Raw genomic sequence first — 13609 nt, 5'->3', positions numbered from 1 at the left:
GTCCTGCCCAAATGGGACGCCTTCCTCTTTGGAGTTTAAAAAAAAAAAAATTCACAAAAATATCTCTGTGACCTTAAACTATTCCAAGAGGAGGGTGAGTAGCTGGCATGACAGAGAAAGGGGTCTGTTTTCTGAATTGCTTAAGGAAGTGAGCTATGGGAGAAAGACTCGGGGAACCTTGTCTGGTAGGGAGTTGTTTTTTCGAAAGTAATGAGAGATAGTGTGTCCCTCAGCCATTCCCATGAACACACAGCTGCCCCCGGGATCCTGGTGGGAAGACAACAGGTTCTAGTGGCATGAAGTGGAAAAGAATGTAGTTGAGAGCCAGGGACTTGAGGTGTGGCCCTCACTTTGCAAACGGTGTGGGCCTGGATAGGTTCTTCGGAGCAGGTTCTGACTTCATGGGGATCAGATCTGCTTCTGCAGAGAGTGGTTTTGGGTCAGAAAAGACAGCGCTAGAGAAGCGAGCTGTCCAGTCAATGGAGTCAAGACCAGAAGTGGACGGTGATGTCCTCAGATCTCTCCAAGACAGCTCCCCAGCTTTACACAGTGAGTGTACTTCAAAAAAAAAAAAAAAAAAGAAAGAAAAAAAAAAGTTCATTAAAATGTTGATATCTCGAAATACAGATACTAATGGTTCAATTAGTCCTTTTCCCTGCTCCGTATTATCTCGGCTGTAATAGCACTGTCTGTCTCCTCTTCTCTCTCACGTCTTCTGCCTGTCCCACGGACGCGCGACTTTATTCTCCACGCTCAGCAAATGCTCAGTTCCATTTATTTTGAGAAATAATGTTCCACATTCAGTTATTAATTTGAAAGTAATCATTTTTTTCTGATCATTTCCTCAGCTTTTAATTTGCAGGTCAAATTTTATTAGATTACCAACAGGGAAAGAAAAAAAAAATGATGGGTTTAGGTTCTTTTTTCGCTGTGAGAATATAATTATAGAGCAACATTCACATTTGTTCTGGGGAAAATTCATCTATTTTTAGCTGGAAATTATATGCTTGAGATAAATATAAAATTAGCGGACAGAGAATTTCACTGCTCTCTGCCAGCCATGCGGGGACACGGTGCTGGGCCCGACATTCAGGTGCTGTTGAACCTAACGGACACGTGTCCTTCTTGTCCAGGAGTTACTGACGAAGACTGAGGAACTAATTTCACGAGAGCCATTATGTCACCTCTCTCTCGTAGGTGTGGTACAATCAGAAGGGCTTCCATTCCCTACCTTCCTACTTGAATCATCTGAACAACCTGATACTGTGGAGACACTTACCACCCGACCGGGACTGGAGACAATACGGTAATGTCGTTTTTCATGCATTATCAATTGCTGCTCTCAAAACACAATGTCTTTAAAGGTGGAGGAGGTAGAAAAGATCAAGCCTATGAATGTGAAGCGTGGTGGGAAGGTTTTCCTAGGGCAGCCTGTTCCCATATAAATACATGCAAAGTGGTAGGCCCTATGGGCTTCTGTTTGGGATCATTAACTGGTCTTAGCTTCTCGCACTTATGGCCAAATCTGCACAATGAGGGGGTAAGAGATGATGGAGAGTCCCCCCTTGTGACTTTAATCTTACAGAACCAAAAATGATTTCTTTTTAGGACGTTTTTATATGGAGTAATCTTGTAGATAGTAGAGATCACCCATCTTGTAGGGAATGCAAACATCATCGTCTGTTCTGAGCTGGGCCCTCAACTCATCAATTATCTAAGCTGATCGAGGACTCATGGCCTGTGCTTTCCTATACTGAAATAATGACATTATTTGATATTTAGTTGAAGAAGACTTATTTTGAAAAAATTGACACAAGTTCATTTCTGGAATCCAGAGTGAAGCTATTGATTTAAGGGGATGTTATTGTTTCCTGCGGTGGCATACATTGTAATTTATCAAATTCTTCCAGATTCCTTAAAAAAAAAAATAAAGTCATAAAGTCATCAAGTGTGTAAGCACCAGCAGGCCACACATATCATAATATATTCACAAGATGTACTTGTTGAAGCGTCAGTCTTCCTGGGCATAAACGTGGAGCGATTACCCTAATGTTCTTGCTCTACCCTAGCCCTATCTTTTACTTCCATATTTGTTTTCCTTTATCCACCAAGTTTTTTTTTCTAAGATTTTATTTATTTATTTGACAGAGAGAGATCACAAGTAGGCAGAGGCAGGCAGAGAGAGAAGGGGAAGCAGGCTCCCTGCTGAGCAGAGAGCCCGATGCAGGGCTTGATCCCAGAACCCTGGGATCATGACCTGAGCCAAAGGCAGAGGCATTAACCCACTGAGCCACCCAGGCCCCCCCGTTATCCACCAAGTTTTTAATAAAATAAGATTAAATTATTTTGTGACACTTTAATTATGTTGGAACAATAGTAGGTAATATACAAAAGTGAAAATATGCATGCCTAAGAAAAATAGGAAAAACACGGAGGTCCCTCAGATGACAGACAGCAGAGCCCTATCAGTAAGTGCCTTGAGTGTACGGGGGTCTCTAGTAGAGATGTAACACCCGTGGTGTCATTTCATTTTTCACAGCGGTTTTGTAAGATGGCCAGTATTAACCTACTTCACTGATTAGAAAACCAAGGTTAAGAGAAATTGCCTACTGGCGATGGCTCTGGGCAGGGTAGGCCGTGGGGCCGTGCTGTGGCTCTAGGTCTGGTTGACAGCAGAGCCTTCCTTCTACTGCTGCAGGAAGTGAGGGGTCACTTCTGAAGGGCACAAGCGGAACCGCTTCCTGGGCAGGTGTCGCGAACCACGGATCTTGGATCTTGAAGGATGGGCATAAGTTTGATTGAAAGCTACTGTATTATTAGCACGGGAGAATCATAGTGTCCTTTCAAGTTCAGTGGCAGAGTCCACTTTGACCTTGTTGTAAAGGTGAGTGTAGAGAGACAACTGCGGTTGGTTGAGGCCAAATTCTGTTTGACCTTGTCTAACAGAGTGAGGACTATACACTTTCCTTATAGACAGCCTTTACCTCTAATGGAGAAAGAGAATGTTGTGATCAAAGTGATGTATTAGACTAAATAACCGGGAAGCCGTGGGCTAAAGGGCAGAGGTCGGTGGCAGTCAAGTGACCTGTTGGAAGTTGGTTGCTCACATGTAAGACTAGCATGATTCTGGAGGGAAAAAAATGAAATTATAACATGCAGACAGGTGAGAGAAAAGGTTGAGGCATTAGTCGTGGGGAAAGGAGAGAATTTAAAGAACTTGACAAGTAAGGAAATGTAAAGAAAGGTTTAAAGGATATAGATCAGAAATCTGAGGTTTTAAGAACAAAGGATGGTCCTGGTCGGTCCAGACGGGATTATAAAGATCTAAGTCAGGAGAAATGCATGTTCAGTGAAGGGGTAAAATGGTGCGTACAGGCGCAGAGATGCCTGGTTTGAGTCACACGTTGAATGAACATGTGCCGTAGGATTCAGAAAAGGAGAGGGACACAAGCTCAGTACAAGGAGGGTGAGCGAAACCCTCCAGCCTTCCCCTTGATAAAGATGGTGGTCAAGCCCGTCAGGGAGCCATCCTGCATGGGGCTTTAGGAGGTGGGAGAAGGCAGGGCTTAGGCTGGTCACCCCCGGAGAGCTGGTCCCGTGGAAGTGTAGGGATGGAGATCCCATGGGTGGAAAGACGCTGAGAGAGGCTATGGGTTGTAGGAGACTGAACACTTGTCCCTGTTCTGTGGAAGTTTGCTGAAAATGAGTGAGAACAGAAACTGTGTGTGTGCACACGTGCGTGTGCAAAACAAGGAGTGACTGGAAGTTTGGGAAGGAGGAGAGAGTGAAAGGGAACATTTGGTTTTTAACTTTACATTTTACTCTTATACAAGGTATAAAGGTAAAAGCATCAAATACTACAGATCTGAGTTAGTGGGAACGGGGCATACGAAGTGTAATTGTGTGACATCAGTAACAGTGTGTGTGTGTGGGGGGGGGGACCATAAAGGAGTAGAGATTTTGGGTACGGTGGAGATCCGATGTTGCCATGAGATCCTAAGGGGCTCGTGGCTTGACTGGGCATGCTGTCTAGATAGCTCTGAGATGAGAGGAGGAATCAGGCAGGGGCTGAAACCTGTGTCCCAGGAGATAAAAACCATGATCGCAACTAAAATTTCCATGCCCAAGGAACAGAGTGCTGTCGTTACAAAAGGAACCTTAACTTGTAAGAGCTTGAGTTAAACACGTAAGTGTTAAATTGGGTTCCAGCTGTGAGCCACAGTCTTGAGTCCAGCGTTTGGTCAAGTCCTTGTGTCCTGGGTCACTGGCTGGGGTCACGGGAACAATGGTGTCCTGAGGTGGGGGTCAGTCTACTTGTGTGCCGTGGGGCTGGCTTCCCAGGTGAGATGACATGCATCCCGGGAACGTCTCTTCTAAGGAGTGGAATCCTTGTTGGTTGAAAAGTCATGCTGACCTGAAAAATACATTTATCCTCTGTTATTGGAAACTTTAGAGATATTTTATTTGTTTCTGTCAGAATTTCAATTCTCATGTGCCTTGTTGAGGTGGTGGTTGTGCAAAAGGAAGGTTTGGGCCGCGAAGAGGGGACATACCAATCAGAGCGCCCAGGAGAAGGTTTGCACATTAGTAGCCAAGGGTTGATTAGGAACCCTGTGCGGAGGGCTGGGAACAGGAGTGTCCTGGGTTCCCCTGGGTGCTGGTCTCAGCAGCTGGGAATGGGTAGAGCTAGACTCCCTGCTTCATTGTTACACTGAAACAAAAGCTGCCGACTTACAGCTTGGATGAGCCCCGAGAGCAGAGCCTGTGCCCTGCTCCTCATTGGGCCCCAGCAGCTCCCCAGAACCGGGCTACAAGGGGCACCCTGGTGACACCAGCTGTATGACCACTGTACCACACAGCACAGCCTGCTCTCATCACGGTGGGCCTGTGACAGCGTCTTCAAGACATGGACATCCCTGCGTTAGAGATGCAGGAACTTCCTGCATCTCTAAGGCAGACCTTAGAGACCTTAGAGACTCAGACCCCCGAAAGGAGTCTCCAGAGCCTGGGGTGGGCCCCCTTGCTGTGTCCCAACACGTGGGCAGCTTCTCGGGGCCCCTCGTAAGCACAAGCTCAACGTAACGCAGGTGTGTGGTATAATCCATTTAAATGGAGTCGTCTTCTCAGTCCCGGGAGGCCGGCGCTGGCTTACCAAGAGCAGATGCGGTTTGCACAGTGAATTCTCCAGGTAGACTCCTTCCTCCTGCACTGGTGTCCTGCTCCGTGACTGTGCAGATGGCTGGGACACACTTGGGTGCTGGGACGGGTGGTCTGCTGGTGCTCCCCGAGGCCTGGGGGATGCAGGTGCGGCCATGGGAGTTTGTCCATAGAGGAGAAGACCACGGCGTGGAGGGCACATCTGTGGCTTTATTCCTTCCCGCATTTCCTATTGGGAGTTGGGATACTTGCGAGGAGTTGGGATACTTGCCATGTAATACTTCTCAGGATTCCAGGGGAGATGGGGTCGGTGGAGAGGCCCAATCCCAAATCGTAACCGTGCCTTTCCATGCACGTCCCATGGTTAGCAGCAAATCTTGTCCCTTCTGCACATGAAGTGCAATGTCTGTCTTTTCACCAACATACTTCCCTGGCCCAAGGCACCGCCTGCTCTTACCCTGGTGCCAGGACTGAGGTCTTGGGGGCACCCCCTGTGCTCCCCTGGCCCCCGGCCCACGTCTTGGGTCTCTGGAAGTGTCCACAGTCACCCATGGAACATGTTCCTCAGATCACACATCCCTCTGGCTTCGTCATACTAATCATCACTAATAATAAAAAACAAACCCTCCCCCGTGACCTACGGGTCCTCCCACGTCTGGCCCGGTGGCTCCTCAGCTTCTCTCCACCTGCCCGGCCCACCCCTGGGGGTCTCCCCGGAACCTCCCCTAGATCCCCACCTCAGGTGTTCCCGGTCACTATGACCGCAGCTCCTCTGTGCGTCCGCCCCTCTGTGCGCCAACCCCGTACACCTGTCATCCTGTGTACCTGCTTGTCTCTGTCAACATGGTCTGTCCCTCTTTCTATACCGTTTTCTGCTCAACCTTGTGCATTCTTTTTAAAAATATTTTATTCATTTATTTCAGATAGAGCAAGAAAGAGAGCGTGAATATTTGGTGGGGAGGGGCTGACGGAGAGGGAGAAGCAGGCTCCCTGCTGAGCAGAGAGCCCGATGCGGGACTCGATCCCAGGACCTGAGCCGAAGGCAATAGCTTTACCCACTGAGCCACCCAGGCGCCCTAAATAAACATATCTTAAGAAAAAAAAAATGTCCATTCAGGTCCCCTGCCCATTTTTTTAATTCAGGTTATTGTTTTGATACTGAGTTACAGGAGTTCCTTATATATTTTGGATATCAACTTTCTATATATTTGGTTTGCAAATATCTTCTCCCATCACATAGGTTATCTTTTCATTTTGTTTGATTGTTTCCGTGAATTGAGCTAGACACAGAAGAACAAAAACTACAGGATCCCACTTGTCCGGGAGATCTAAGAGGGCTACAGTCACAGGAGCAGAGAGGAGTGGGATGGCAGATACCAAGGGTCACTGGGGAGGAAGAAATGGGGAGAGGCTGGTCAAAGGGTATGAAGTTTCAGTTATACAGGTAATGAGTGTTAGAGATGTAATGTGCGGCCTATAGCCTAGAGTTTAAAGTACTGAATTGTGTTCTTAAAAATTTGCTAAAAGAGTAGATCTTAGATTGCTTTATTATCACAAAAATAAAGACAAGGTAGGTAGGTAGAGAGACACCGAGATTCGGATAGGGTAGGAGGAAATGTCTGGGGAGCAAAGGGTGTGCTTATGGAAATGACGGTGGTGGTGGCTTCACAGGTGTATACTTAGCTCTGAACTCATCAGGTTGTGTACATTAAATATCTGCCGCTTTTTAAAAAAGATTTTATTCATTTATTTGACAGAGAGAGAGACACACAAGAGAGAAGGAGCACAAGCAGGGGGAGTGGGAGAGGGAGAAGGAGAAGCAGGCTTCCCGCCGAGCAGGGAGCCCCATGGTCCTCAATCCCAGGACCCTGGGACCACAACCTGAGCCAAAGGCAGACACTTAACGAGTGGGCCACCCAGGCTCCTGTATCTGCTGCTTTTTATATGTCCATCACTCATAGTCCATAAAGTGTCTTAAGAAAAAGAATGAGTGGGAGCCCCTGGGTGGCTCAGTTGGTTGGGCGTCTGCCTTCGGCTCAGGTCATGATCTCAGAGTCCTGGGATGGAGTCCTATGTCGGGCTCCCTCCTCTGCTTTAGGGGTCTGGAGAGACTTGGGAGCACTGGGGTGAAGCGTAGGGGACACTCTGGGAGTGAGGGTCTGAGCACTGAGATGGGATCTCAGTGAGGGATCTCGGAGGAACAGCAACCAAGGGATGCGCCAGCCGTCACATCCAGTGTGGTCCCAGAGCTGCCCCACACCTTGGAGTCACAACATGTTGTGAGTTCACACTCACGCAAGTACAGGGAAATGTGTGAACTCTGGGAACCGAAGACAGAGCAGTGGGAAAGGCCAGGCTGAGGTTCAGAGTGGGGTAAGCGGAAGCTGGCTGGGACCTGCTACATGGCGATCCCATCACAGTATAAAAATGCAGTGGATCTGCACATCCTATGCTTTCAGTGTACGCAATGTTCAGTGTCAGATACATTTCAGTGAGAAAGGAGCTGGCTGAAGCCCCTTTCAGTGAGAAAGGGGCTGGTAATACACATTTTCGCTAGATACAGAGAATCACCTTATTGATTGCAGCTCTCTCCCTTACTCAGAATTTTTGATTAAAAGGATAAGCACAAAATATCCCCTAAGAACCCAGAGGAAAAGATGATATAAAAACTGACAACAGAAGAGCCAGAGGAATTAGGTGGAGCAGGAAAGCGGACGAACAGTGACTAAGGAAACAAAGCCATGATGTCGGAAGGAAAGTAGCAGCAAGAACAAACAAATCTGGGCCACTGTGAGAGTTAGACTGCTCTCGGCAGTTCCCAGGCAACCTTCCTGAGCTGGGAGCCGGGAGTTATGGAAATAGCCATCATCGATGAGCAATTCTGCTGAATTCTCAAAAATTCAAGGATAAAGAAAAAAATGTTTTTTTGTTGTTGTTTTCTGTTTTTTTTTTTTTTTTAAACAAAGCTATAAGTATCAAGAACAGATTACTTTGAAAGTAATACAAATAAGACCAACTTCTGACTCTGGAAAATTTGCCTTGAGATGTCCCCTTTGATGCAGGCATGATTTTGAAGCGTGTTGTGCAAATTCTAGGTTTTGAGATTCACCTGTTGTCTTTGGTCAGAGCATGCATTTTGCTATCTTCACCATCTTCTATTTGATGGGGGCTTGTTTTGTGGTCTGTGCGTGGTCTGTGTGGGTGCAGCTTCCATGGATGATTAAAAACATGTCTTTGGGGGCGCCTGGATGACTCAGTGGTTCAACGTCTGCCTTCTGCTCAGCTCATGATCCCGGGGTCCTGGGATCAAGTCCCATGTCAGGCTCCCTGCTCAGCAGGAAGCCTGCTTCTCCCTCTCCCTCTGCCCTGGCTTGTGTTCCCTCTCTCGCTGTCTGTCAAATAAATAAATAAAATCTTAAAAAAAAAATGTGTCTCTGGCTGCCCTTGGTAGCACCACTCCATATATGTCAGTCAGGCTCTGTCCTTTGGTTGTAAGGCTCACTTCCTCTCTGTCTTCACTGGTTTTCTGTCCGACGGGACCATTGTCTCATGAAGGATTGAAATGCCCCAGTATAATTGTGGATTTATCCGTTTCTCCGCTCAGCTGTATTGGTTCTCGATTCCTGTATTTTGAGGCCTCAGACGGTTGGTGCGTACACTCTATCAGTCTTCGCCTTTTGACTGGTGTATTTGCGATCGATGGGCTTCAGGCACCAGTGATCTCAAGTCTGGTACTTCATTACCTGTTTTGTTTCCTCTGGTTCTTTTCTTGTTCTCCTGTGAGTGACTCCCGTGTGCTCTCCTGTCATTGACTTGGACAGCTTTTCCATTTTGGTTTATTTACAGAGTGTTTGGTATATCCCTTCATCCACTTTCCTTGGTGGTAGTGTGAGGAATACAGGGGTGACTCCCAGGGTCCCTTGCTCTCGGCAGTCCCCATCCTGCAGGCTTCTGCAGTGGCTCATCTGGGGTTGTGAGAGGCACGAAGGACACCAGGAAGTTCACTGCCACACGCCACACTCTTCCTCACATCCTGTCCCCTACCTGTCAGCTTCTGTGCTTGCTGCTGTGTGATATCCAGGTCCTCGTGAGGGACAGGACCTGGCAGGGTTGGATCTCCTCCAGCTTGGAGGAACCAGCATCTGGTCTCTGACTTTTTAATCACAACATCACAAGCTGGTGGGTCAGGGAACACTGCCTACAGAATATGGAAAGAAAAAAAATTACACCCCAAATTTGGTCCCAAATGAAGATGTTGCCATCAATTAAACAAGCCATAGAGATGACTTATGTTGGATGTGTCTCAGAAACCCACCATAGACATATCCTAATAAAAAAGAATACCCAAGGATGTCACTTGAGAGGTTAATCAAAAATAAGATCACAACCATATTGAATCCACAGAATGAATAAAAGAACTTGATGAACATTGGTCCTAGGGAAACATATGGATGTGAACGTTTGCACGTGTGTGACGGAAACATTAGTTGAAGGTCAAGAATGATTGATGCGGTAGAAGATAAAGAAAGTGAAGCATAATTCAATAATGACATGCATGTGCCGAGAAGACCTTGGACATTTTGAAGTAATTGATATCAAAGTGCAAACAATGATTACCTCTGGTTGGTTTTGAATTAGATTAGGACTTATTTTGACTCTTTCTTTCAAAGCTTTTTACAGTTGACGTCTATTATTCAATAAGACTAATATCCTTAACACTGCGGGGAAAACAGTCTTTAATCCAGGAGAGAATATGAGGAGGGAAACAGAGGGGCATCTGGGTGGAGCAGTCCATTGAGCGTCCGACTCTTGCTTTCAGCTTAGGTCGTGGTCTCAGGGTCGTGGGATTGAGCCCCACGTAGGGCTCCATGCTCAGCCCAGAGTCTGCTGGAGATCTTCTCTCTTTCTCCCTCGGCCTGTGCTGCCTGCCCGAGTGTGCACGTGCTCTTTCTCTCTCCAAATGAATAAATTAATCTTTAAAAATGCAAAAACTTAAAAAAGAAGAGAGGAAGACAGAAAGAAAGCCATTGGTATACCTCTTGAAAAGTTCATAGATTTCTCTTAATACTCTATTGGACCAAAAGAACATTTTCGTCCTTCGGATCACACCGATGACTCACAGTGAATTAATCAAAAGAAAACAATGGTTGGTGCGTAGACGGAGGCAGGTCTGTTCATTTGGTGGAGATGCCTACACACATCTGGGCCTTGATACTTGCAGAGATGTACATTTTATAAGAGGAATGGACCCAAAAATGACTGTTGGATCAGAGACAAGTTAAGTATCTTCTATCATAATGGAGATCAGACAAAAGCACAGATGTGCATTTTTACAAATGACAGATATACAGAGTCTGGAAACCATGATGAGAATAGTAGATGAGGAGCTAATGTTACACATTTATACATTGCTGTGGGCCAATCCTTAGAAAAGCCAGAATATAAATGAGGAGAGTAATCAAACAAAGATCATTCAAGTGTATGCAGAATTTGCATGTTGAAACATCATTTCTGAAGACCTGTGACATTGCCGCCCCAGAGCCCCTTCCTTTCCTCGAGGGCTGAAACCGCAGCGGCTCCCGGGAGGGACCTGGACCCCTTGCTAACATTGTCAGCCCCAGATGCCCTCACAATGCCGTTGTCACCTAAATACAGTTCTGAGCACACACAGTACAAAGGGACTAACAGCCCAGTTACGGAGATTGTGCATTGCAAGAATGTGGTTTTCACAGAGAGGACGTCAAAGGCTATACATTATTTTGATTGTTTGACAAAAAAAGGATAAACTGGGATCCAGAAAGTCAGGGTTGTGGTCTCACTCTGCTGCGTTCGGCCCTAGAGAAGTCGACAGAACTTCCCTGTGCCTCGGTTTCCCTCCCCGTGTTTCCCGCCCCACCACCCCTTGCCGCTGCCCCGTCTCTAAGTTGAGGGCTGTCCCAGGACAAGCACGTGGCAGGGCGCCGATCTGTGAGAAGGGTCGTGTGCCCCCTCCGTCTCCGTGCATCTGTGCCAGGAGCTGTGATTTCTGAAGTTCCTCTTTTAAGGAGCAGCCGGCAGGAATGCGAAGGGTGTGAGGTCGCGTGTGGACTCCCGTGCTCTCCCTGCCGCCTCTCCTCGGAGGGTCGAGGGAAACTCGGGGCTCCCAGGGAAGAAGAGGGTCGTCTCCTCTGTGCTTTCTCCTGTCGCTCTGTCACTGTTGAGAAAACAGGCCCGCACGGCGCTGACTCTCAGTTCCCCCACCCCTTCTTGCAAAATACAAAATCTCAGCACCTGTGTAGGGAGGTGTCATTTGGATGTTGACATACATATGTTCATTCCTGCAGAGCTGCTTCTAGGGAACGTAGGGATAGCAAATTGCAGTGTGGAAATGAGCAGCTTGGGCAGCTTTGGTAACCCTAGCAGCAGCCCGCGCCAGGGTTCCTGGTGAGCCCCTGCCTGCCTCTTGTCTGCTTTCAGGTCAAGGGGCTGCCTGCCAGCCCAGCACTGGGCACCGCGTGTTGTCATCGGCGCCCAGTCCTTCCCCGGGGTCCTTCCCCACCCACTCCCTTCTTGGTGCCGCCTCCTCTGTGTCCTCCCGTGAGTGGACTGAGTCCCACTGGGGAACGGGAGCTCTGCAGGTGCGAGGGGAGAGGCTGCCTGTCTGCACCCATCTGCAGGGGCCCGACGGGGGGAGCCTGTTGAAAGGGCACATCAAATCGCTACAAAACCCGGAGGAGACGTCGTCATTGTCGTCTGGAGCCCAGATTTCTCTTGCTCAGAGCAGAGCACGATCAGGATGTTGTTGATGCAGCTCTGACGCTGATGCGAGGCCGGCTGACCAAATCCGGTGGTAAATGCCCAGTGGGACTCGAGACTCTGAATGCAGGTGGAAGGGTTTTCCTGCTTATCCGATGGCTTCCTTCTTAAGCACTGTGCTGTACGGCCCTGCCTTTCTCCATATCTTATTCTTCAAAGAGCATTTGTCACTTTCACCACAGCCATCAAGATCTGGTGGGATGGTGGCCTTTTAAGCAGAGACCCAGGACCCTTCTGCAGCCTTGAGCCCTGAGCTGGAGGGCTGCCCTCCAGGGCCATGAGGACCCCCCCACCAGCCCAGGAGACAGCCACGGAGCATGCAGGCTTCTTCCAAAGAATGTATTTAAATATTTACTGTGTGTAGAATATGTAAATCGGAGGAGTCTTGAAAGTCAGCCCTGGATGGAGAGCTGTGTCCCCCCGAGATATGGAGGCACGGAGGCCCCGGGAGGGGAGGGCCAGCCGCGGTACTTGGTGGGGTTCACCAGCTTTGTCCTTCTCACACCCAGTGTAGGCAGACCCCAGAGCCAAAAAAAGAGCGGGATGGCTGGTGCGGCTGCTTCTCTCTGGCGGCCGGTTCTGTGCCGTGCGTCATCTCCTCTCCCTGCTGCTCTAGGGAGATGCTCACGGTTGTGCTTGCGTGTTTTTGCCACCACCGTGTCACGTGTGGAGGGAGGGTTCTTGCTGCCTTGTGTGCTGGCAGGTGAGTTGAAGATACCCACAGGCCTGGTACCCTGCAAGTGTGGGTCCTGCCCGTGTCCTGCCCGTGTCACCGGCTCAGGACAGTTGTCACCATTCTGCACTGCTGTTGTGGCTTCTGGAAGACCCGGGTGTGTCCAAGCTGGAACTCTTCACAGGGTCCCGTTTGCCCCAGTTCCTGAATGCTACCGGCTGACTAACAAAGATAGTCACGCAGCATTATGCCACCTTCTGTATCATGGAAGTCATCATCTGGTGACCGAGTCAGAAAAACGCAGAGGGGTGGCACCTGCCGCTGGGAGTCTGGAACCCTAGCTACAGGCTGCCAGATGTGGGAGGCTTTCTCGGTGTCTGCTCTTGAGATCTGGCTTCTGCAGATGGGGGAGCTCGCATGGATGAGACAGAGCTGCTCTGTAGGAATTTGCGCACGTGCCTGACGTCCTGCACCACAGACAACACGTGACCATACGTGGCTCCTCACCGACACCGGGATACTGGCACCTGGCCTCTGCTCACTAGTCTGTAAGGGCTCAGGACCCGAGGACCGTCTTTCCCTTCCCTTCATGGTGTTCGGAAAAGGACATCATCACCGAGCAGCCGTGAGGAGGGAGTGGGCTGGACAAAGAAGCAAGGATCTTCCTCGACGTACGACAGGCTTTTGTTTTGATAAACCCATCTTTACTTGGAAATATCGTAAATCAAAAATGCACTGAACACAGCAGCCTCCCGAACACCGAGCTTAGCCCAGCCTATGATATGCGTGCTCAGAACACTTCATGAGCCGACACCGGGCAAAACCCTTGGGTACAAAGCTGATTCTGTAATAAAGCGCCGACTGTCTGCTATGAGTGACTGGATGCGGTACTGAGGGTGAGAAACAGAGAGGCCGTGTGGGCTCAGGAGGGCGGTCGGGGCATCGGCTGTCCACCCGTGGGACCATGCACCTCCCGGGTAGCGA

At 48.7% G+C, this 13609-nt stretch overlaps 1 protein-coding gene across 1 annotated transcript in view; it reads left to right on the top strand.

Moving 5' to 3' along the window:
* The window catches only part of ABCA13 (ATP binding cassette subfamily A member 13), a 320465-nt gene that overhangs the window by 220633 nt on the left and 86223 nt on the right, over positions 1–13609 (top strand). The window contains exon 49 of the mRNA XM_045089507.1: positions 1198–1306. Within this exon, the coding sequence (XP_044945442.1) occupies positions 1198–1306 (109 nt within the window). The remainder of the gene's footprint in view (positions 1–1197; positions 1307–13609) is intronic.

Source organism: Mustela putorius, unplaced genomic scaffold, assembly GCF_011764305.1.
Source record: "Mustela putorius furo isolate JIRA1106 unplaced genomic scaffold, ASM1176430v1.1 tig00003845_pilon_pilon_pilon, whole genome shotgun sequence".
Taxonomy (NCBI): Eukaryota; Metazoa; Chordata; class Mammalia; order Carnivora; family Mustelidae; genus Mustela; species Mustela putorius.
Note: the sequence above shows the minus strand (reverse complement) of the source record. Positions and strands in the feature narration are given on the sequence as shown.